Source organism: Cimex lectularius, unplaced genomic scaffold, assembly GCF_000648675.2.
Source record: "Cimex lectularius strain Harlan isolate CLEC.00 unplaced genomic scaffold, Clec_2.1 scaffold322, whole genome shotgun sequence".
Classification (NCBI taxonomy): domain Eukaryota; kingdom Metazoa; phylum Arthropoda; class Insecta; order Hemiptera; family Cimicidae; genus Cimex; species Cimex lectularius.
In genome coordinates, this window is record NW_019394198.1 from 286,851 (window position 1) to 310,350 (window position 23,500).

General features: G+C 36.6%; 3 protein-coding genes across 7 annotated transcripts in view; all 3 read left to right on the forward strand.

Annotated features, from left to right (window-relative positions):
- The first annotated feature begins 778 nt into the window (after window positions 1-778).
- On the forward strand, window positions 779-6,952 carry LOC106665959 (E3 ubiquitin-protein ligase parkin-like). Its single transcript, XM_014392788.2, has 9 exons — window positions 779-903; window positions 4,858-5,070; window positions 5,125-5,394; window positions 5,451-5,584; window positions 5,651-5,849; window positions 5,914-6,054; window positions 6,112-6,201; window positions 6,264-6,351; window positions 6,408-6,952. Exons 1-9 carry the CDS (start codon window positions 895-897, stop codon window positions 6,506-6,508), a joined length of 1,245 nt encoding a protein of 414 aa, XP_014248274.1. The 5' UTR covers window positions 779-894; the 3' UTR covers window positions 6,509-6,952.
- A 633-nt stretch (window positions 6,953-7,585) lies between these two features.
- On the forward strand, window positions 7,586-8,913 carry LOC106665961 (BAG family molecular chaperone regulator 2). Its single transcript, XM_014392791.2, has one exon. The coding sequence runs from the start codon at window positions 8,118-8,120 to the stop codon at window positions 8,694-8,696; it is 579 nt and encodes a 192-aa protein (XP_014248277.1). The 5' UTR covers window positions 7,586-8,117; the 3' UTR covers window positions 8,697-8,913.
- A 6,589-nt stretch (window positions 8,914-15,502) lies between these two features.
- The window catches only part of LOC112128226, a 59,124-nt gene continuing 51,126 nt past the window's right edge, over window positions 15,503-23,500 (forward strand). For 2 of the 5 annotated variants that reach the window (XM_024230092.1, XM_024230090.1), the window contains exons 1-2: window positions 15,993-16,140; window positions 22,469-22,629. In XM_024230092.1, the coding sequence (XP_024085860.1) occupies window positions 16,110-16,140; window positions 22,469-22,629 (192 nt within the window). In that variant the 5' untranslated portion in view covers window positions 15,993-16,109. Of the gene's footprint in view, window positions 15,683-15,992; window positions 16,141-17,657; window positions 18,012-22,468; window positions 22,630-23,500 lie in introns of those variants that run through there. The other 3 variants (XM_024230093.1, XM_024230095.1, XM_024230091.1) reach the window with 3 other exon arrangements.

Below are 23,500 nucleotides of genomic sequence, written 5' to 3' on the forward strand. Positions count from 1 at the left end.
GGCTAATAATAATAATAATAATGGAGTCAGACTAGCAACAGTCTCAGCATGAGTATTGGCTCATCCTTATCCTTTTATTCTTCCATTCAAATATGATACATAAACTAATTCTACATAACAATAATAAGAAACAAAACACAATAACATTTCTTTATCTTTATCTTCTTTTTTTTTGTTTTGGAGGGAGCTATTTTTCTTATTTAAATTGCGATTTTGGGCATTGCAGTTTATTCCCCCGCAATTTGTATTTTCTTCCATTTCATTTTTCCGCTCCGGCAGCCTCAAAAACCTCTGAAAAAAGAAATCTTGCACGCACAACTTTTATTCAAACATTAGCAGGCATTCAATGGTATAACAATTTGGGAAAAGGCCTAAATCTCATTATAAATTCCAATAAATTTGAGAAAGCTGAAAAGTGCTCTTATATGTTTTATTATTATTATTGCTATTTTTATTATTTTACTATCTTTATAAAACTTGATTTATTTCTAATATAAGTACATGTAGGGGGCTTAAAGAATTATTTGTATTTTTAAAATAAATAAAATTGTCTCGACTATTATTAACACAGGAGCCAAACCGATTTTGATAATTAATAGCCAAAATATGAATAGAATTTTTCTTATTTTAAAATTAAAAACAAAAACGTAAAATAACGGTCTGATGTTATTTGAATTTGGCAGTTTCCTTTGTTTGAATTTCAAAGGACGTCTCTCCTTAATCTTCGTTTCTACAAAGGAAAGACGAATGCTTAATCGATTCTTTGAAAATTGAAACCTTTGATCGATACGTTTTGACGTTTCTTATCAATCTTTTCCTTTGTTTTTCAAGATTTAAAGGTGAACGTGAAATGTCAATATTTTGAAGCCTAAAGTTTTCCAGAAACGCAACGTTATGCTCTCGGTAAGAGTTCATAATATTAACCATGAAAATATTCATATATTCTGTGACAGTGATTTCAAATCTCTTGGTTTTTAATGCGTCAAATAAAATTTATACTACTTTATTTATTATTTTTATTAGAAAATAAAGATTGTCATATTTGGGCACATGTACACTTAACAGATCTCTTCGCTGAAAAGCGCAGCAGTCTGTACCTAAGGGGTTGCGTCAGGAATCCAACCGAGTCCTGGTTGGGTAGTTGTTTTTTTTCAAACTAGCTATTGAACCAAGAGCAAAAAAAGTTTTGGAAAGTATTGTTGCCAGTCAATGTTTCTTATTGTCCAAACAATATTTGGTACTGGTATGATCGTCGTTAGATCCAAAGATTTTTTTGGCTAATTTGTCTTCGTCCTTATTTTCCTTACAGTATAATCCTTTATATATGCCTTTTTATTTTGTAATTTGTAATGTGTAAGCTGAAATTATAAAAAGTATTGATTGTCTTGGTTTTATTGCATCCTGCAGAATCCCCTCGACTTCGAGGATGTCAAGTTTAACGCAGGAATAATTATTCTTGAAGTATGCCGACGAATCAATTAGAAGAGAAGGCCTAGATTAGAATCATGATTATTTTCTAGCCAGGGTAGTCCAAAAAAACTCTAGTGTTAAAGAATTAGAAGAAGAAAAATAACTTTATTCTGGGACTGGTGTCCCCTGAGAATAATATACATGAAATAAATAAAAATAAAATTAAATAAAAATCTAGGCACAATGTATACAAGTGAGGCAAGCCATAAGAAAAAATAACAAGAAAATTAAACAAAAATATCAAATATTAACGTAACGTTTCTGTTTGGAGGGAGAGGAGGTGGGATTTAAAGGAGGAAAAAGAGGCGGCATGACGAATAGAAAGGGGAAGGGAGTTCCAGTATTTAGAGGCTCGGATCAGAAAGGATCTTTCGAAGGTATGGATTGTATGTCGCGGAAGGATAAGGTCGATTGGGGATGAGCGAGTGTTACGAGTGTGAGGAGTTGAAGTGGAGGGATTCGGTGATGTGAGGAGGACGATGAGTGTGGATGGACTGGAAAGAAATCAACCAAGCAAGGAAGGAGGGGTAGAGCTAGGAAAGTTGGGAATACAACCCCAACACCCGGGACCCCGTGGGGTGCTGAATACAAATCTTATGCAACAATTCATAATACGCTTTAATCGCGCATTCCCCTCCCTCCTCTGAGAGACCACCGTTGCCACATAGTTGTAATCGAAGAAGGGAAGTATAAAAGAAATACAAGAAGTTTTTCGGGTGGAGAAAGGTAAGAGAAGCCAGGACCGATGAAATACGCTGTGGAAGGTGATACAATGGCGGGAAATTTGGGAAATGTGAAGATGCTAGAAAAGGTTTTGGTCAAAGATTACTTCTAGGTTTTTAACCGAGGAGCAGAAGGGAATTGGATGGTTGTTTAATGAAAGGTGGGATGCTGGGAGGGAATTGAGGAGTTGCCTGGACCCAATAATTATGGCAGTGGATTTGGACGGATTGAGGACTAGAGAGTTTTTATGTGCCCATACATTGATGGAATTTAGGTCTTTTAAGATCTTGAGAATGGCCGAGTGAAGATCGGAAGGGTGGAAGGATATGTATATTTGAGAGTCATTGGCATGCAGGTGATAGTTACAGGACTGGATGGAGTTGGGCAGATCATTGATATAAATGGAAAAAAGGATAGGAGAGATGCTAGAGCCTTGGGGCACCCCAGATTTTAGAGGGAGGAAGGAGGAGGTAAGGCCATTGGGAAGGGAGACAGCTTGGTGGTGATTGGTAAGTTAGGAGTGGAATCAACGGATGGTGCTGTTGGAGAAGGAAGAAGATTGGAGTTTAGAGAAGAGGGAAGAGCGAGGGACAGAATCGAAGGCTTTGGAAAAATCAAGGAGAACAAGGATAGTAACTTTCCAATAGTCCATTGCTAAGTGGAGGTCACTTGTAATTTTTATTGGCGCTGATTGAGTGGAATAGTCTTGGTGGAAGCCAGATTGGAAGGGACTGAGATGGGACTGTTCATGGTGTCTGGAGACTTGTGCTTGAACTTTCTAGGGGCTTGGACAGGTTTGAGAGGATGGAAATAGGACAGTAGTCTGTAGGGGAGGATTGATTGGGGGTTTTATTGACAGGGTAGACAAGGGCTTGACAAAGAATTGACCGGATAATTAATAAAATTGGCATCCCCTAACATATTCGTATTATTTTTTAAGAAAAAAAAGTAAAAAAGGAAAGTAAAAGCAAAAGACCCTTTTCTAGGTCTAATATACTTAATATTAAACTAAAACAAAAAGTTGTTTAGCAAGACAAGACCAATTTTAACAATAATAATTTTTTTGTCTTTTGAATGTTTTAGGTCCAATAAAATATTATAGTTTAGTGATATTTCATTTTGTCAATAATCTCAGTTTTCTTAATCCTCATTCCAAAGATAATAGGAGGTTTCCTTAATCCTCCTTCCAAGGATAAAAGGAGGTTTCCTTAATTCTCCTTCGAAGGATAAAAGGAAGTTTCCTTAATCCTCCTTCCAAAGGATAACAGGAGGTTTCCTTACTCCTCCTTCCAAAGGATAAAAGGAGGTTTCCTTAATCCTCCTTCCAATGGATAAAATGAAGTTTCCTTAATTCTCCTTCGAAGGATAAAAGGAGGTTTCCTTAATCCTCCTTCCAATAGATAAATGGAGGTTTCCTTAATTCTCCTTCCAAAGGATAAAATGAGGTTTCCTTAATCCTCCTTCCAATGGATAAAATGAGGTTTCCTTAACCCTCCTTCCAAGGATAAAATGAGGTTTCCTTAACCCTCCTTCCAAGGATAAAAGGATTTAACTATGGAAAATCTAGTCTTATCTAGGACCTAATTGAGAAATGACTAAGGTTAAGGTTAAAAAAAAAGTAAGCCTCTCTATGGCCCTAGTTATATATATATAGTATGCAGGGCGGGCGACCAAGACCTGAGGGGTTAAATGCCTGGGTAGACTCGTACCCCATCCCGATATGGCCCTAGTTACCACAACCAAATACTTATTATGGAATTTCAATCATTATCTAGAATTCTTCGTTAAAGGCTTTTTATCAAACTCCAAAGCTTTGTTAAGGGGTCCAGTGCATACATCATTACATATGCCTCTGGAGTCTGCAGTGTCCAGTCAGCAATGGCACTATCATTCTTAGGTTTAGCAGTTCTGCTGTTAGTTTCTGCGATGGTCCTTTAATTAACCTTTTTTCGATACCTCTGTCTGGGAATACAATTTAAATGAACCGAGGAATTTATTCTCAACCCATTGTTAGATGGATGTAAGATTTTCGGCAATTTGGTATTCCGCAAGAGGCTTAGGGCTATGTGTCATTGAACTTTCCTTAGCCAATTTATCGGCCTTCTTGTGGCCCTGAATGCCTTGGTACTTGAATTATTGTTTTTCCCAGTGTTTAAAAGTGCCTTGATGCAATCCTAACAGCCCTGGACTTTACTACCTATGAGTAGTTAATTTTAGAGTCACTTGGTTGTCTGATGGCTATCGATGATGACCACCGCTGATCACCTTGCTCAGTGTTGAATAGCCACGGTTGGCCTAAAAAGCATATATGAATCCTAGTCCTTGGTTTATTTTCATAGATGGCTCCTGATGATATTCGGTCTTTATGCTAGGTTTAATCGGTATTAACCTGGGAACCTGTGTACTGTATTAGTCTGTGAATTGTTGCTTAGCCTTCTCCTAGAAGAATATAATGTAGTCTTGGTAAATTTTTAAGCAGTCAGTGAGCAGTACCGGTTCTGACTGCCTTCAGCCGTAATGCCTTTTCATCAAACCACCGATCCATAGGTTATCATGGGTCTAACAACTGCTAAGTTTAGCCTTAGGGACATCTTTGGACTTAGCATTTTCCTTGAAGGCGTTAATGAAGATTAATCTATGTTTTCTGTGTTTTTTAAAATTTAGATTCTAAATATGATATGGGGAAATAAAGAGGGAAAGAACAGATTGCAGATTTATGTCAAGCCAATAAATGATTTGCCGATTCCGATAGATGTCAATCGCAATTGGCAAGTGCGCCATGTGAAAGACCTCATAGGGCACAAACTCGGTCTGAGCCCGTTGAAGTTGTCCGTGATATTCGCCGGCCATGTCCTAGACGACTCAACTCAGATCAAAGTGAGTTTTTTGTTTTTAATTCAAAATCAGATTTCTTAACAACTTCATTGGCAGGAATGCAACCTGGGCGAGCAGAGTGTGATACACACAGTCGAACATTGTAACCGAAGCAACAAACACGTCTCGACCAACCTGACCGTTGATGAAGAAACCAACACCGATTTCTTTGTGTACTGTTCGACCTGCCGTTATTATAAAAAAGGCAAACTTCGTGTCAGATGCTCTTCTTGCCATGACGGAGCTGTCGAGCTACATCGAGATCCTTCTTCCTGGCGCGATGTCCTAGAAAGTGAAAGAATCCAAGGAAGCTGTAAAACCTGCAGTGTAACATTTTCCACAATTAGTTTTTATAGAGGAATATTTAATGTGAGATTTTACAGGCTGCAGATAATGCTGTGGTTGAGTTTTATTTTAAATGCTGCAAGCACACACCTTCAGATGATTCTGCTGTACCTTTGGACCTCATAAAGCCTAACCGTCTTGATATTCCTTGCCTAGTTTGTATGGAAGTCTCGTTAGTTTATTTTATTTTTAAAAAAAATCCTGAATTTTTATCTCATGTCTGCTTTACTAATTTCAGAAATCCAGTCTTGGTATTCCCTTGTTTAAGTAAGCACGCTGTCTGCATACCGTGCTTTGTCAACTACTGCATAAATAGGATTTCAGAGAGGAACTTTATCCTTGACAAAAGAACAGGCTATACGCTCGGCTGCCCTGTTGGCTGCGAAAACTCATATATTGAACAGCCATACCATTTTAAACTTCTTCCGCCTGAATTAGTAAGCTCGTTCTTAATTTAGATAAGAAATAACTTTATATTTCTACTTTAAATCGGTTTTACAGTACAGACGTTACCAAAAGTTTGCAACTGAAGAATTTATCCTGCAAAATGGGGGCGTTTTATGTCCAAGGCGTGAATGCGGGGAGGGAATTCTATTGAGCGAGGGCACAAATAGAATAATTTGCCCAAGGAAAGATTGCCAGGTATTTTTGTATAGTGAAAAAAAACCTTTTACTTAAATTAACTTGTTACTTTTTCAGTTTGAATTCTGTAAGTTGTGCTTAAGTGAATTCCACAGCGGGGAGTGTGAGAGGCAAGAGGCAGCCCATTCTGCCAAAAGCTGGCTTCTGGTTGACCCTATAAAATATATTTAAAAAAAAAATGTGCAGTGTGAAAATTTGACAAATTTCAGACTCGCTGGGATGAATGGGCGTCGAAGAACACGATCAGGAAAATTTCCAAGCCCTGCCCGCACTGCCATGTGCAGACGGAAAAAGACGGTAATTCAATTTCGACTGATTTTGATTTGGTTTTCTTTAATGTAAATTTCGACCAGGCGGCTGTATGCACGTGTACTGCAGATGTGGTTTCAACTGGTGCTGGATCTGTTGTTCCGAATGGACCTCAAACTGTCGTTCTAGTCATTGGTTTGGTTAAATTTTTATGTTAATTGTTTAATTAAAATTTAATTACTTTAATGTTAGTCAAATGATTATTTTTTTCACCTAGATTTAAATTATTTATAAACATGTACATCATTTAGGTAAGTAAAGTCCAACCGAGTTTTACCAATACCTTATGAAGTTGACTTGAGATAATTAATGAAAGATTTAAATTGTTAAATTATAACTTAAACTCATGAAAATGATTTGTCTCACCGAACCCCTCTGCCCTGTAAACAGCCAATCATTCGAGGCCATCTGAGGTCACATTCTCAGCGTCGTTAGCAAGAACCTAAGGGCCCTCCAAGGTTACTAACCTAAGAGCACAGCTTTGTATAAGGAAGGCTATCGGAGTACCATCTTAGTTGTGTCCAGCTGACGCTACAGCATAGTTTGGAATACCAATGAAGACAATTGTAGAAGTCATTGTTTGTAAAAAGATCAACTTTAGCCTTGCACCATGATGTGATGATGCAGCAGTTATCTGTTTCACCAATGCTGCTGTAGATGTTATCAGCCGCCATGAAATAGTTACTTTCAAACTCATGGACCCCAAACATTTTGCCTGTCCTCATTGGTGGTTGAAAAAACATTTATACTTGTTAAGCCTGCCATTGTTCCCAACTGCTCAAAGAACGATCTGACCGAGCTTTGACAAGGAGTGAACACAGATGTGCAAATTGGGACACCACACAAACTGCGGCATAGGCTAGTTGTGACTGAGAACTGATGAAGACAATTGATGAAACAAACGATTGTGGAAAAAGCTCAACTTTAGTCTTGCAACAGGATGTGCTCATTGCAGCTGTTATTCAGTTCTCCAATGCTGTTGTAGATGTCATCAGCTGTCATGAAATACTTTCAAACTCAGAGACCCTGAACCTTGCCTGCCTTCGTTGTCAACAGCACAAACAGCGATCTGACCGAGCTTTGACAAGGAGTGGACACAGATGTGCAAATTAGGACACAACACAAACTGCAACATAGACTAATTGATGAAGACATTAGTTGAAATCAATGTTTTTCGAAAAAGCTCGAGTTTAGTCTTGCACCAGGATGTGGTGATGCAACAGATATGCATTTCACCAATGCTGTTGTAGACGACATCAGCTGTCATGAAATCGTTACTTTCAAACTCATGGACCCCAAACATCTCGCCTGTCCTCATTGGTGGTTGAAAAAAACATTTGTACTTGTTAAGCCTGCCTTCGTTCCCAACTGCTCAAAGAACTATCTGACCAAGCTTCGACAAGTATGGAACTTTGAGGTACAAATTAGGCCACCACACAAGATGTACCAACTTCAGCATAGACTTGGGATATTGATGAAGACATAGTTGAAATCGAACGTTTGATGCAAAACACTCGATTTTAGCTTTGCACCAATGTAACTATCGATAGAAAAACGGAGGATGTGCGCATGCAGCAGTTATCCGGTTCACCAATGCTGTTGGAGACGTCATCAGTCGTCATGAAATCGTTACTTTCAAACTCATGGAACCCGACCTTACGCCTATCCTTATCGGTAGTTGAAAAAAACATTTATACTTTTTAAGTCTCGGCGTAGTTGTTCTGTTCCCAACTGCCCAACAATCGGCCGGCGAGATGGCGTCGAACGAGGAAACAGACTGTCCGGTAGTGCAAGAGAGTATGGACGACCAGGAGTCGTTGCACCCGAAGGACCGGCTCCTCGCCCTCCTCGACCGAGTGGAAGCGGAGGTCGAGTATCTGAGGAGTGAGACGATGCGGCTCGAAGAGCGTAAAGATTCCGTCTTCACGGCCCTCGACTCCCTGAGGAATTCCGACCTCCTCCGAGAACTGCACGAGACCGACCGAGACGACATCGAGAAGTACATGGAACGGGTCTCGACCCGTTGCCTCACCATCGAAATCCTCGTCCGGACCGTCCGGAGCAGTCAGCAGGAGGAAGCCCTGCACCAGGTCAATAGGCTTATTGACTCTTTGGTCGTCTCTTTCAAGTCCGACCCGTCGACGACGAAGGCCAAGTGCCAGTCTTACATCGCCTCCTGCTCCGAACAGCCCGAAGTCCCAGGGGACAAAGTTTTCGAAAACGTACTCCTCGGCTGCACCATAGATGACCAGAAGAAGGTGAAGAAACGCCTCCAGGGACTTTACAACTACCTCGACAGCGACGGTAAATTCTCAGCCCTTCAGGTCGATTGAACTAACACTCCAGCATCTTTTTTTCCTGTATTTTCCTCAATTCTTTATACAATTGTACATTTGACAGTGTCTAATTATCCACCCTTCAATTAATAACAGTCCAAATCGCATTCTAACATTTTAAACTATTTTTTTGTTTTATATATTTTTAAAAATACTCGCATTGTTATTAACTTAAGGGTTAAAATAATAAACAAAAAAAAAATCTATTAAAAAAGCTTTATCTTTCATTAACCCTACAATTAACACGTAGATTTATTAACATTCTGACATTATCTCGAATTTCTATCAATTTGTTTCATAAATTAAAAAACAAACCATCAACCGTCAATGATAACTTTGTTTTTATTTTCACAAATAGTATTTTTATATACTATTACTACTCGCTCTTTATAAGGAGCCAAGGAATGACATCCTTCAATTATGCGAGACGTCAGACTTGCTCTACATGCTGGGCATGTAGGCTTTGGCGCAAAAGTAAGTACAGTCAAATCTTGTTAATTCGAAACTTTATAATTTGAATTTCTTGGAAAAAAAAATATGATGGCCTGAAACTTCCTTTTCCTCTGCTTTACAGAAAAATATTGAATAGTAAACGTGTAACCTAATTAACCTAAACCCCTATCCCTAACCTAAACTAACCCTATCCTTACCTATGTCAACCACTCTTCAGTAATCCTAACCCTACCTAACCTAATTGTAATTTTGCCCTAATGCGTACTGACAATAAGCATTGTTTTATCACAGATTTTTTACACAGGAATTACATTACTTATGTTGGTGGTTTTGGATTATCTGGTTTCCTTATTCATTGTTAAATCTGACCTGAAACAACCTAACAACCTCAAACAGAAATGCCAAAATTTAACACAAATTTTCTTCAGTTTGTTATGTTCTGTCAGTGTGTTCTCAACACTGGTCACTTCAGGTGATCGAAAAAATTCTGTGCGTTTCGATGCACTCGGTAATATGAAATATTTTTCATAACATGAGGGAGAAAAAGCATGCTTAAATAAAATTGACTTCCCACCTTTAAAATTTACATATTTTCTTTGTTATATTCCTCTAAATTCCCATGTATTTTTCTGTTCCTGTGTATTCCTTCCTTAAAGCCTAAAGTTTCTTTAAATTTTCTTCAGTCTGTTATATTCCATCAGTGTTTTGTCAATGTATTTTCAGCACTGGTCAGTTTGGTAAATCAAAAAAATTCTGTGCATTTCGATGCATGTAATATGAAATATTTTTTGTTACATGAGGGAGAAAAAGCATGCCTAATTGAAATGGATTTTCCATCTTTAAAATTTGCACTTTTTCTTTGTTATATTCTTCTAAATTCCCATGTATTGCTTCCTTCCTTAAAGCCTAAAGTTTCTTTAAATTTTCTTCGTTTTGTTATATTACATCAGTGTTTTGTCAATGTGTTTTCAGCTCTTGCCACTTTGGTAAATTGAAAAATTCTTGCATTTCGATGCACTCAGTAATACGAAATATTTTTTGTAACATGAGGGGGAAAAAGCATGCTTAATTGAAATGGATTTCCCATCTTTAATATTTGCACGTTTTCTTTGTTATATTCCTCTAAATTTCCGTGTTTTGTTTCCTTCCTTAAAGCTTAAAGTTTCTTCGAATTTTCTAAAACCCTAAAGCAAATCCATCAGATCATTGGTTAAGAATCTTGGCTAAGTGGGATTGTACCTCAGTAATTGGGACGAAAGGTATGGCGACCTGGTGGCTACAAAATGAGCATGTGTCAGGAGCTGGTATTTATGGAAATAACTAAGGACTAGAATTAATAATAGCGTAATATACCACTGTATTTCAACCATAGACTGTGACTGTTGAACACTGTCCTAAGGAGATTAGAAGGCTAGGCATCGTTAACAGAAGAATAACCATCTTAAACCAGGCAGCACTAAGGGCAATTACCACATCGTTTATAAAGTCCAGAATCATTTGGGATTGCATTAGGGCCCTGTTAGGCATTGAGGGAAAACAACAAAACTACCATTATCTGGGTACCAGGGCCGATAAATTCAAGTGAATTAACTGGCCACCTCCTCCAGTAGATGGAATTTCTATCAATGCTGTAATAAGAATTTTTATTTATTATTATGTTGTATTTTTTTTGACAATATTTGTCAATAAGGTTCTTTCTTCATTCATACGTACAAGAGGCGCTCTTATTAATGATTATTAACGACTAATTTAGATTTTTCTCACGGTTATTTTTGACTTTTCATACAGTTCGATGACTATCCAAATTGTTCAAATAGGAAATGTTTTGCATTTTTATAAATATTGTATGTTAAGTTGTATAAGTCTTCTTTTTTTTTGGCAAATAGACAAACACGTGTGCATGCTAAAATATTATGAAATACATTCAGGTTATCCTTGAAGGTATAAAATATATTTCCATACAAGAATGTAAATAATACAAGGTATTCCAAAAAATAATTGGCTTTTAATTTTTATGTCATATTTAATAATGTTAATGTGTAATTATAACTAAATATATTGTCCATTTTATGATAAAAGTTGTTTATTTCAAATAGACCTAATTTCTGTTTTGGTTTTGGCTGGAATTCTTCTGTTATAAACATTTGAATAAATGAATATCTCAGCTTTCATGATAGATGCAGTGGAACAAATCATATAAGATTTTATTATTATGTAATTTATTGTCTCATGAACTGCTAGGCTGCCAGTTAAATCAATTTATAAGTAATTTATTTATTTTACTTATAGGCTTTAAATACAAGATGATAGATAATCATCTATCATAAATAGGTATATTGAAATGACAGTGGTAGATGAAACATTAAGCATCAGTATAAAAGTTCACAAAGCAAACATATTTTCCAATCTTTAATTTGGCTGTTACCGACCACTTAAGTTTTCTTATACTTGCTAAGTTGGTCTGCCATTTCTGTCTGACTTAATCATAAACATGTAACCTAATTTGCTCCTATCCCTAACCTAAACTTACCCTATCCCTATCTATGCCAACCACTCTTCAGGAACCCTAACCCTACCTAACCTAACTAATTTTACCCTAATGATAACCGACAAAAAGCGTTGTTTTATCACAGATTTTTTACATAGGAATTACATTCTTTATGTTGGTAGTTTTGGATTATCCTGGTTTCCATATTCACTGTTAAATCTGACAGACCAAAATGTGGGTTTAGCCAGATGAGGATGAGCTGAAACAACATAACAACCTCAAACAGAAATGCCAAAATTTAACACAAATCTAAAAATTGGACGTTTTACATGTTCAGAACTACCCAGTAACATAGTTAATACATTTAGCATTTTTATGATTTATTTGGTACTTCATGGATCACTACTGTACACTACACTGTGTTTAATTTAAAAAATAAAAAAATAAATAAAATTAAAATAAAAAATAAATTAGCCCACATATCGTTGCTAATTTAATATAATCATTTAAAAGCATCACAGATAAAGAATTTACTGATTTACAAGAAGTCGCTCAATTAAATTAAACAAATAAACTTGATCTGTTAACATTTTTCTTGTATTTTACCACTAGAATAATATTTCTTTAATCCTATATTTTCTCCAGTATTTGTCATTTTTGTTAATACAAATATATTTTGATGTAGTCTTTAGTTTTGTGGAAGAATATTGGTCTTTAACTCTCTTTACGACACATGATCCATGTAATTTGTAAATCTAACTCATTACATGTTGTAAATAATATTACAGATTATAATAAATATATTTAAAAAGTTTTGCAAGACAGCACATGAATATAAGAAAACTGGAAGAATTCAAGAAGTATTTTGGTAAATATTGTGAAAACCAAGGAACAAATGCGTTATAATTGAACAAAAAAATTGACTCAATATACCTGCTATTTGTCCATGTTAAAATTATTGAACTGGTTTTTAATTGACACGTTTGATTCAGCAGAAAGATAATAGAATCGAGTGAATCAGTGTTCATGTCAAAGCCAGAAGATTAATGCTTGTGTTCCTGTCTGCTTTGAGCTGATTTTCATTTGACTCGTTTTGTCATAGAAGTCGAATAATGAACTTGCACTTTTAAACGATGATTGATTGCTCAAAAGACTGCAAGGTTGAACATGATTTCAAATTCAGTCAAAAAACCCTGCAAAGGTCTATGAATTATATAAAATGTTTTATAGCTTGAAGGCAGCCAATTTTAATAGTTTGGTATATTTAATTGTGCATTGTAGTTGTATAATTTGAATTTGTGCTGCTGTTATGTTTTGTAATGTTGATTAGAAAGCCGGGCTTCAATCCATCTTGAAATATTTTAAAAAACAATATGAATAGTTCATTGGGTTTATTTCTTCTATATAATAATCACATAGTGAAAAAGAGTCTTTCGAGTTACTTTTCTCGTACTTATAAATTATAAATTGTAACAACGATTACAAGTAATAAGTAATATGTCAGGTTGGGACAAAATAAAGAAAATATTCCTCCATGCATTTTAATTAAACATTTTTTTTTTAAATGCCTGTACCATTATTGCCTTATCATCATTCAGCACCTTTCAACCCAACACAGAAAAACAAATAAATAACTCTAATAAATTTTAAAGTATCGTAGAAAATTTGAAAAATAAAATGGGTAATGATATAGTATCGTGGATAACGTCACCAATAAATAAAATAAATGAATTTAATTTAAAATTATATTCAGTCCCTTCTTGGGATCTCTCTTACACCTGCCAGTAAAAATCTTGTTTCCCTCAGCACCCCCTTTACGTCTGATATTGTAATTTAGATTGGCCTATCGGGCGCGTGACATTAGTAAAATAATTTGTATGGCAGAAATTCTATTTATTTTGTTTTCTTCATTTCTTCTGCTTGTGCTTTTGTGAGTATATTCCTTTGTCTTAATTGTTTTATGTGTGCTCTAATCCTAACCCTAACTCTTCCTAATATATCCTTACCAAGTCAGTTACCCTGACCATACTTAACTTAACCTAACCCAACCCTAATCCTAACAACTATAATTCTAACCAACGCTAAATGAGCAGAATTAGCAGAATCTTTTTATTGTGGATGATCAAGGGTGATTTAACATTTGAACAGTGTTTAAAGCTCAGTTAACTGAAAAATTCAAAGTGCAACAGACCGTCAAAGCATCTCCTTAACTTAATTTTGGAAAAACTTAAAGGTACAATTTTCCTTTCTACATTGAAATATACATCAGTATATGGTCCACTAGGAAAATGCTGTATTCAAGTGGCACGATGTCAGGGTTATGAGTAGGATACACCTACCATTTCTGTCTTTGTTAACCTAAAGTAAAAAAGTATTGTCTTGTCGCGGAATTGTTTTATATTGAATGACCAAAGATCAATTTAGCTTTCAGAACAGTGATAAGTAACCTAACCCGCCCTAATCCTAACCCTACCTAATTTAACCTTACCAGTCAGTAACCCTAACCCTAACTATATTTAACCTAACCCTAATCCTAATTTAACTGTAATTGTAACCACATTTCTAAGCCTATATCATCTAAATAAGAGTTTTTTATTTTCAAAGGTAAAGGGTCAATTTAACATTTAAACAGTCAAATAAAGCTGTGTTTAAAGCTCAGCTGTCTGTACAAAATTCAACATGCGAAACACCATCATGGTCTTATAACTACTTATTATTCGGAAAACTTTATAGCAACATTCTTTCTGTACGATTGAATGAAAACGCCATAGTGAGGTGGCACGTCGTCAGGGTTATAAGCAGGGCGAAGCATGACACACCTACCATTTCTGTCTACATCAAGCTAAATATCTATCTCGTTGCAGAATTGTTTATTTTATAAAATTCAAAAGACAATTTAACCTTTAGACCATTTGAATAAAGCTGTGTTTAAAGTTCATCCGCATGTGAAAAATTCAAAACAAACATCGCCTTGGCAAAATTTAAAAACTGGCGCTAAGCACACACATTTTCTTCGTTGCATGGAAAAATATTGAATCATGGATACGTAACTTAACCCACCCTTAATCCTAACCTTAACTGTACTTAACCTAATTCATCCCAAACCGTAATTATATCTAAAATAATCTAACTTTACCTGTCCCTGACCCTAACTTATCCTAACCCTAATCTAACCTTACCTTATCGCTAACCCTGTTAACCTGGTTATGTGAAAATGGTCATGTAAAAAAAATTGTTTTCAGCCCAAAAACATATCCATGCTAAAACCAGTCTAGGAGGAAATTTTCAATGCTGAATTTTTTCAAACGCTCATGTGTACAGCCTAGTGTTCTGTGACTGGCATAATCAAGGGTGATTTTCAATGTAAAACAGCTTTGCAATTCAGATCCATCCGGTCACACTGCCAAGGTTAATAATTCAACGATTCACATGCTTTTAACGAGGCCGTTCTTCTAACTGTTTTCCAGGACTGAAAAGAAAAAGAACAGACCCCATGGGATCAAGGGAACCACGCTAATGAGTTCACTTCTGTCACAAATTGTCCATATACTGTGAGAAAAATGAAGAGCACGTACAAAGTTGTTAGTGCTTTGTTTATGAAAAGGAAATTAAAATATAGCCTATATTTGTAAAGGTCAGTTTATCTGACATTAATAACGTGATTTTTGAAGCCGTGCTTAACATTTTAAGAATATTCAATACTCTCCTCCGCTTTAATTCCGTCCATTTCTGGTTCATGTAAACCACATGAAAGGAGTAATAAGCTCAAGAAAATATGAGGCTGAGTATGGACTTATAAAATCAAAGAAATTTAATTAATTTTTTATAAGAGATTTTTATTGATTTTTTTTGTTCAGGTTTTGATGGTTCTTAATGGGAAGAAGCTAGATTTCAAGACATGTCAACATCAACAAATGGGAAGTACCAGGACTCGTTTCTCGAGGTCAGTCAAAGAGGCGAAGTACCGGCGATCAAAGCTAACAATTCTGCCTTCTGTGATCCCCCCGCCATCATCAACTATCTCGGGGAGAATTACGCAATGGTAATAAAAAAGTTTATTGTATCTAGGTACATTTTAATTTTATGGCGTCCTTGTGCCCTGTTGTGAAGGAAGATTGGATTACTTCTGTTGTTGGGTCTTCTTAAGGAAAACTGCTAACTCAAGAAGCAATCTGCTACCGAGTTTTGACCCGGTGCGTGAAATTTTGAAGGGCATGAAATTCCAATTTGGCCGCTTTGTTTTTCTTCTTTTTTTTAAACTGTTTCAACCCATTTTCTCCAAAGCGATTACTCGACTCGGACCGTGTCTCCTCTCCGATATGACCGGATCGAAACCTTGAGTTTCTCGGCCGTAAAAAAAAACAAAAAAACAACACGCCAGTCACCGGCAATAACGCTTCCCAGACGACGAGATCGATCCGGACGGTGCCAGACGGACGAAATTGTCCGGATTGGAAGGGGGAAATTTTATGTACTGGCTGGACTTCTCGCCGCCTCAAGGTTTACAGCCCCTGTTTTATTCTTTTATTGAAAATATTGTTTTATTTTAGAAATATAAAGCGAAACTGCTAATTGCAGTCATAAGCAATACAATTCAACATGGATCAAACTAAATTTTCAAGGTATACATATTCTAACTTCATATAGTATAAATTACAGTAAGGTTGACTAGAACAATAAAAAATGACGTCAGGGTTATAAGCAGGGCAAGACTTACTACGCCTACTATTTCTGCCAGTGCCAACCTAAATATTAGTCGGGTGGCATGGTGTCAGGGTTATAAGCAGGCCCATTTGTCCATTCGCTCTCACTATGAAGCTTCAGGGAAAAACGTTGAATTAAGGATGACATTTGCATTCCTAACCTAACCTAACCTAACCCGTTCTTAACCCTAACCCATACATAACCTAACCCAACCGATGCCTACTCCCCGGCTACACGAAAATGTTCAGGCAAAAAATCGTATATCGAATCCAAAAAATATCCATTGTTAAAACCTGTCTATGTTGAACTTTTTCCATATAAATGGGTTTAGCTAGTGTTTTGCTGCCGACATGCAGCCAATGTATAACATCTTTGCAATTAAGATCCATCTGGACAAATTTCGAGAAACCATGAAGACATGCCTACGTATAACGAGATTTTTTAGAGGGGATAAGAAAAACCACTTATTGAACCACCGGCCGCTAAAAAACACACAGCATTAACGTTTCCATTCTTTCTCATAAAATAGATGGCTTGATTTTGTATGGCGTAGATTTCTGACTTTCGTAACAACTTCCTTCAAGGCAAATACCTTTTTTTATGATCAGCACAGATTTTTGAAAAAGAATTTTGCACGTTGGCATGAAGATTAAAATCTTAGTTTATCTTATTATTAAAATCTTAATTATATTTTAACCATTCATATTTATTCTAACCATAATCCAACCTAACGTCCCTAACCTTACTCGATCCTTACCTTAACCTCCTAACCTAACGTAACTTGAGCACTCCACCATGGTAACTTGAAATCGATGAAATAATCACAAAAAATTCCAATCAGAAAACATATCCATGTCCTGTCTAGTGGAAATTTTCATTGTTGAACTATTTCGAAGGCTGATTGGTTCAATATTCCTGGGACTGGCGTAACCAAGGATGATTTTCAATGTAAAACAGCTTTTGGGAACCATGCGGCCAAATTTGAGAAACCATGAAAGCACCTGCTTTCGTCTAACAGGATTAAAACTATAACAATAAAGTTTCCATTCTTTCTCGGTTAATTTTAAATGGCGTTGATTTCTGGATTTTTTNACTCGAGTCTAACCCTAACCCTATTAGCCGGCGAAAATAAGCCAAATTGATCATAAAATGATGAGTATTCTTTGAAGCTCCAATTTTCACAGTTCCAGTGTTTTCCCCTAAGTTCTGACTACCCATAAAATCGTCAATTTCAACGGACCGAGGAGCAGTTTCTAAGTAGGAAACAAGCCCATGTTTTTAGAGAGAGACTTTCACGTTTAAACATCGCCTTTTGACCCCCCAGGGCTAATTTTGCCGATTCCGAAAGCTTTCACCGCTTCGGCGTTATTTATATTGTAAATATTAACCCGTGAGCGGGCCTCACGATTTCAAAAATTAATGATTCACGATCGCGCCCATAACGCCCGGGGTAACGCCGTTCGAACGTGCCAAAAAGGAAAACGATACCGAGGACTCGATATTGGATAGAAAATGAGCCAAATTCACGCTCCATTTTCCCCCCTTTCCTGGACGTTGGTCAAGAAGATTGGGAAAACCTCTTTCGAAATGGTAGCTGCATCTGGCCGACTGTGAACGTTAAATCGCATCGGTGATAAACACATATTTGCATCCTTGCTCTGAAAATGGTAAGCAATCAAAGGAAATAGAACACTAATAAAAATATTTCTTATCCAATCAGAATAAAACTTCCCATTAAGACTTCAGTCTTAACGTCTTTTTTGAATTTTTATGTGTACCATTTTATCTCATGGAAAGATAGCTTCAAAAACCTGTTATCTTAGAACTGAGACAGGGAAAATCGTCAAAACTCAACTCTGTACAGGCCATTACTGCTATTTTCGATATAAGGAGTGGAGCTGTTTGGTTCCACCAAACCGTCCAATATCCAGAGAATTTCATCCTCCTTTTATCCTCTTAAACCTTTTTTTACAGTCCTAAATCAGATTATACTTGATGAACGCCATGGACTTTTGGACAGATATTTTGCTCTGGGGTTTTTACTGCCCTAATAAAACTCCTGGTTATTTTCTTTTTCTTATTGGACAGCGTGTACCATTCGCGGTCGTGAGCAAGCTGTTTTCTTTTTAAAAGGAGGTTTAAGAAGTGCGTGAGAAAGCAATAAACGAGTGGATCTGGTCGTAAGCATTTTTTTTCTCTCCCTCTCTCTTTTTCCCTTTATTAATCGCCTTCACTTGAATAAAGGCTTATACTAATCCAATCAGCTATTGGATCCGGCTTCTTTTATTTGCCCGCACATCCAACAAAAAGATCAAACCTGACCAATGTGAAATGTACGCAGAATCATACACTATCATATGGAAATGGTCGGCTTGGTAATTGCAAAATGGTTTTCCAGTTTCCACCTGACAAAAGAAAACAAAGAGCAAAAATAAACGTGTCCTTCTGTTAGACCAAAAAGATTACAAATTTTCATACATTTCCTTTTTTTTAAAGTAAAAAATACTAAAAATTACATTAAAATAAGCATAAAGATTGCTTCATGTGTTTGTATAATCGAAATCAAGCACAATTTTATAACTAAGACTCATACATTTAAAAAAATCAAATCGATATCTTCTTGAGATTTAAAATTATTCATGTTTCAACTATTTGAACACAAAAGAATAAAAAAAAATACACAACTTTTCACTAATTACACATTCAATTTATCAATAGAATACACCAGATATTTCCAGTTGGTAAATAATTTTAATATGTTTATATTTTCAATACCAATGTGTCAATATAGAAGTTATCCCTCTGGTTTTAATGGATATGTTTTGTGCTGGAACATTTTGGCGTCATCAATTTTGTTTTAGGATTAGGGACAGATTAGTTTAGGTTAGGTTAGGAGGGTAATGAGGTTAGGTAGATTTAGGGTTAAGGTTAGGGACAGGTTAGATTAGGCTAGGTATGATAGGATAAATTCTATGGTTAGGGACAGGCTAGGCTAAGTTACGATCAAGGGGTAATGTCCTATCCGAATAGAGGAGACTGGGATAAACAATTTTAACAAAAAACTATTTAATGAAATTTTTCTTGGTGGTACTAGATCGAAATATATTAGCATCTGTACGAGCGTTCTAGCCTTTTTTAAAATAATTTTCAATTAATTTTTTAGTGTAGGTTTACGGTTTGGTTAGGTAGGGTAAAGGTTATGGTTAGGAACAGGGTAGGTTAGGTTAGGTAGAGTTAGGGTAAGGTTAATGTTAAGTAAATTTCATGTTTTACATTGAAAATCACTAGCTGGCCAAATCAGCCTTCGAAAAATTACAACATTGAAAATTTCAACCTAAACAGGTTTTAATATGGATATATTTTTGGCTGGATACACAATTTTTTGTCTACACATTTTTGCGTTACAGAGGGCTTCGTTAGGTTAGGTTACGTTAAATTAGGTAGGGTAAAGGTTATGGCTATGGGCAGGTTAAGTTAGGTTACGGCGTTGATGGTAAGAACTCAAAGGGTTTCCAGAGAATTTTGAAAAATGGAAAAAAGGAGGGAAAATTCAAAAGGTGGGGTTGAGATGGGAAGTTGGTATCCGAGTGGATCGAAGTCTCAAGTGGTAGAGCAGCGGCGTATTTAGCTGAAGGTCGTGGGTTCGAATCCCGCTCGTGACACTGACTTTTTTACCTCAACCAATACCTTACTTAAAAATTAATTAATTGTTGAGAGATAACCTTCAAAAAGCGCTCGGATGAGTCATTGTGCAGTTTACGGTTATGGTTAGGTACATGCTAGGTTAAGTTAGGTTCAAACTACACAATATCTTATTTCAGCCCTTATTGGAAGGTTATCTCTTAACTTTTCGTCTTTTTTGCCTTGCTCATTTGTTTGTTAATAATCTTTCTTACTATTCGGATGAACGTTACAAATATGATCTTGCGAATCTTGGTGAGTTAGATGCTGTTCTGAATTTGTCCAACAAGTTCCCGCCATATTTTTCCCTAGTTTAAACTTAAAATTAGGGCATTAATGCAATTTAATTTGCGACTTTAAGCTGAACCACAGTTGTAGGTACTTTTTTAAATATTTTATTTCAGAATAAAGTTTGTGCATATTTTGTGAGTCCGTGAAGTCTCGTGAATTTTCCTTAAGATTATTACAGTTCAGGTATTAAAACATTTTTAATTAGAAAGGTGGGTTTTTGTGTGTATTTTAATTTGAGAGAATTAATTAGAAATTAATTAAATATTGCCCCCTGTCAACTGGTCCGCCTATTCTCGCTATGGCTGCGATCAACCTGCCTTTCCCCATCGGAAAGCGGCGGTCACGGACTATGGAATCGCGAATTGGGCTGTTCTCAGACCAAACAAGGCTCGACATGATCCACGCTGTTTTCTCGGTGTAATCTCGCCAATAGTCAGGCGATTAAGGCGATTTTGTTAATACACAGGAGAATTTTCACGTTTGTTAATTAACCGGTAGAAAAAGATAAAAAATGTATAAACAAGAAGAAGAAAGTGCAAGGAAATGCTAAATGAAGTAATGATCTTTTTTGACATATCAAATGTATAAATCTGTGTCATAGCTGAATTTGATTTTTTTTTCTCTCTACGATTCATATGATTTTCCGCGATGCTCTTTCACGAATGCACGCCCCAGCAGCCTTTAAAGGATATTAGAAAGACCCTGTAATTTAAAGGCTGAAATGAGCCTCGTATGATCTCCCTGATAAAATCTCTCGCCCCACTGAGGCTGCTCGAGATCCGGTTTCGCTTTCGGCTGGCAGTCTAGAGTTTGAAAAATTCAAGAAAAAAAATCACCTCGGAAAATCTTTTTGGAGACGTTCACCCAAGGATCATACTGTCGGAGAGGGACGTATACGATAGGTAAAGCCATCCACGCCTTCCCAGAGTAGGTCATAACAGTCGGCGCTTTTGTACATAACTGTGCCACAGGGAAGTCAAAACTGCCATTCCTTCTCCCGGTACGTAGCCCATGAAAAGCAAGTACAATTCGATTTAATTGACAACTGGAGTGCCATCGTTTGGATTAGATTAGGTTAAGTTAGATTAGATAGGGTAAAGGTTATGGTTAAGGTCAGGTTAGCTTAGGTTACGGTCAAGGTGATGATGATCAGAACTCAAAGGAATTCCACAGATAATGTCCAAACTCAGGGGCGGCTATGGGAATGGGATCAACAATTTTAATGCAATTTTTTCTTGGTGATACTAGGTCGAAAATCATTAGCCTCGTTATCTGAGCGTTCTTGCCTTTTTTAAAATAATTTTTAATTACCTATCCATTTTCTTCATTTTACACCGTCCCAGAGGTCATAACAGTCGGCGCTTTTGTACAAAGCGATGTCACAGAGAGGTTGAAACTGCTATCCCTCCATTGTCTAAAGTTAATCCGCGAATGGATAGAAGTCTGGGAAACGATGAAGAACGAGCGAAATAAAAAGCAAGTTGCACAAATTCATTTGGTTGGGTGAGGGTTATGGTTAAGGACAGGTTAGGTTAGGTTTGGGAGAGTTAGGTTAAGCTAGCTAGTGTAAGGGTTATGGTTAGGGACAGGTTAGGTTAGGTTTGAGAGAGTTAGGTTAAGTTAGCTAGTGTAAGGGTTATGGTTAGGGGCAGGTTAGGTTAGGTTTGGGAGAGTTAGGTTAATTTAGCTAGTGTAAGGGTTATGGCTAGGGACAGGTTTGGTTAGGTTTTAGAGAGTTAGGTTAAGTTAGCTAGTGTAAGGGTTATGGTTAGGAACAGGTTAGGTTAGGTTTTGGAGAGTTAGGTTAAGTTAGCTAGTGTAAGGGTTATGGTTTGGGGCAGGTTAGGTAGTGTTACGGTGTTGGGGCTAGATTCATAACAAAAGCCGTGCTACAAATAAACAGGCGTTTATCAACAATTGGTAAAATTACTATTAATTATACTTTGTTTTTTACGATAGTTAATATTTTTTATGTGCGAAACTGTTAAAACAGTGAATTTCTTTCTTTAGAAACAGACTTTTATCCGTCAAATATTTTCACGAAATTTGAATTTTATCTATGTTTTTATTATAAAAGAATTTAGCATAAAGTTTGTGGATTGTGCTAAATAACTTACCACCTCATTTGTCTAAAAAAAGTTGCTTGTTTTAGCTGATATTACCAGCCTGGCTGCTGGAAAAGTGAAATCTTTGGCCGAGATGAAAACAGGACGGTGCAAAGGCACCTGCTCGAAAAAAGCAGACATGGAGAAGACATGGGAGATGCTTTCGAACCGCGACTCCTTCTTGAAGGTGCTCGACGACGTCGATGAGGTGAGGTCGAGGCCCAACTAGAGAAAAACGAAGGTGAAACAGAAAATAATCAGTTCGGTTGATACACGCAGAGGAGCAAAGGTGGAAGCTATTTATCTTCTGCCCCGGAAAGAACGTCCCGGGAGTCTTTGACCTTATAACAAGAGGTCCTTGAGATCCACCCACTCTCGTTCATTTCGTCATTTTGAAACGATAAAAATATCGAAGAAGAGGGTTTTTATTTCTGTCTCACACCGTAGTCCTGCCCATGAGGAGCATATGTTCCTCTGAGAAAACATAGAAAAAATTTATAGGACTAAATTTAGTATTCGTAAGGCCTTCTTATCTCAAGGAATCCTTCGTGGAATTAAAAAAAAATCAATACTATGATGTTATATTTTTTAAATTAGCGCATGTCTTTACCAGATCCGCGACACCATCTACATATTTATTATATACGATGTAATAAGCTGGAACATTCGCCTAGACTAGTACGAGTTTTGACTAAGTTCTTTCAAGGAATCAACGTCTTGCCTCAGCCTGCTTATAACTCTGACTCCAGTCATCCGATTTTGGTCAATTCCAATTCAAATGTCTGTCGTTTCAATTGCACAAGTTTTTTTTTCCAAAGAAATGTACTATTAAAACATTAAACATGTTAAATTCGGACTCGAACAATTTTATACCTTGTGACCAATGACTTACACTGAAGGAATCAGGGTTTTGCCTCAGCTTCCTTATATCCCTGAACCACCTACGCTTATATCCTTTTAATAGATCTTTTCAAAATAATGTAAAATTAGAACTCGAGGAATAACATATCTTGAAACCAATAATATAAGCTGAAGAACCGTTGCCTCCCCCTGCTTATACCCTGACGTCGCAATTTTTT

What these genes read in the sequence shown, in the direction of transcription:
- LOC106665959 (XM_014392788.2), top strand. An exon ending in ACGACTCAACTCAGATCAAA is followed by an intron (nt 5,071 to 5,124) that starts GTGAGTTTTTTG and finishes CTTCATTGGCAG; the next exon opens with GAATGCAACCTGGGCGAGCA. An exon ending in AACTTCTTCCGCCTGAATTA is followed by an intron (nt 5,850 to 5,913) that starts GTAAGCTCGTTC and finishes TCGGTTTTACAG; the next exon opens with TACAGACGTTACCAAAAGTT.
- LOC106665961 (XM_014392791.2), top strand. Translation starts at nt 8,118, where the DNA reads ATGGCGTCGAACGAGGAAACAGACTGTCCGGTAGTGCAAGAGAGTATG.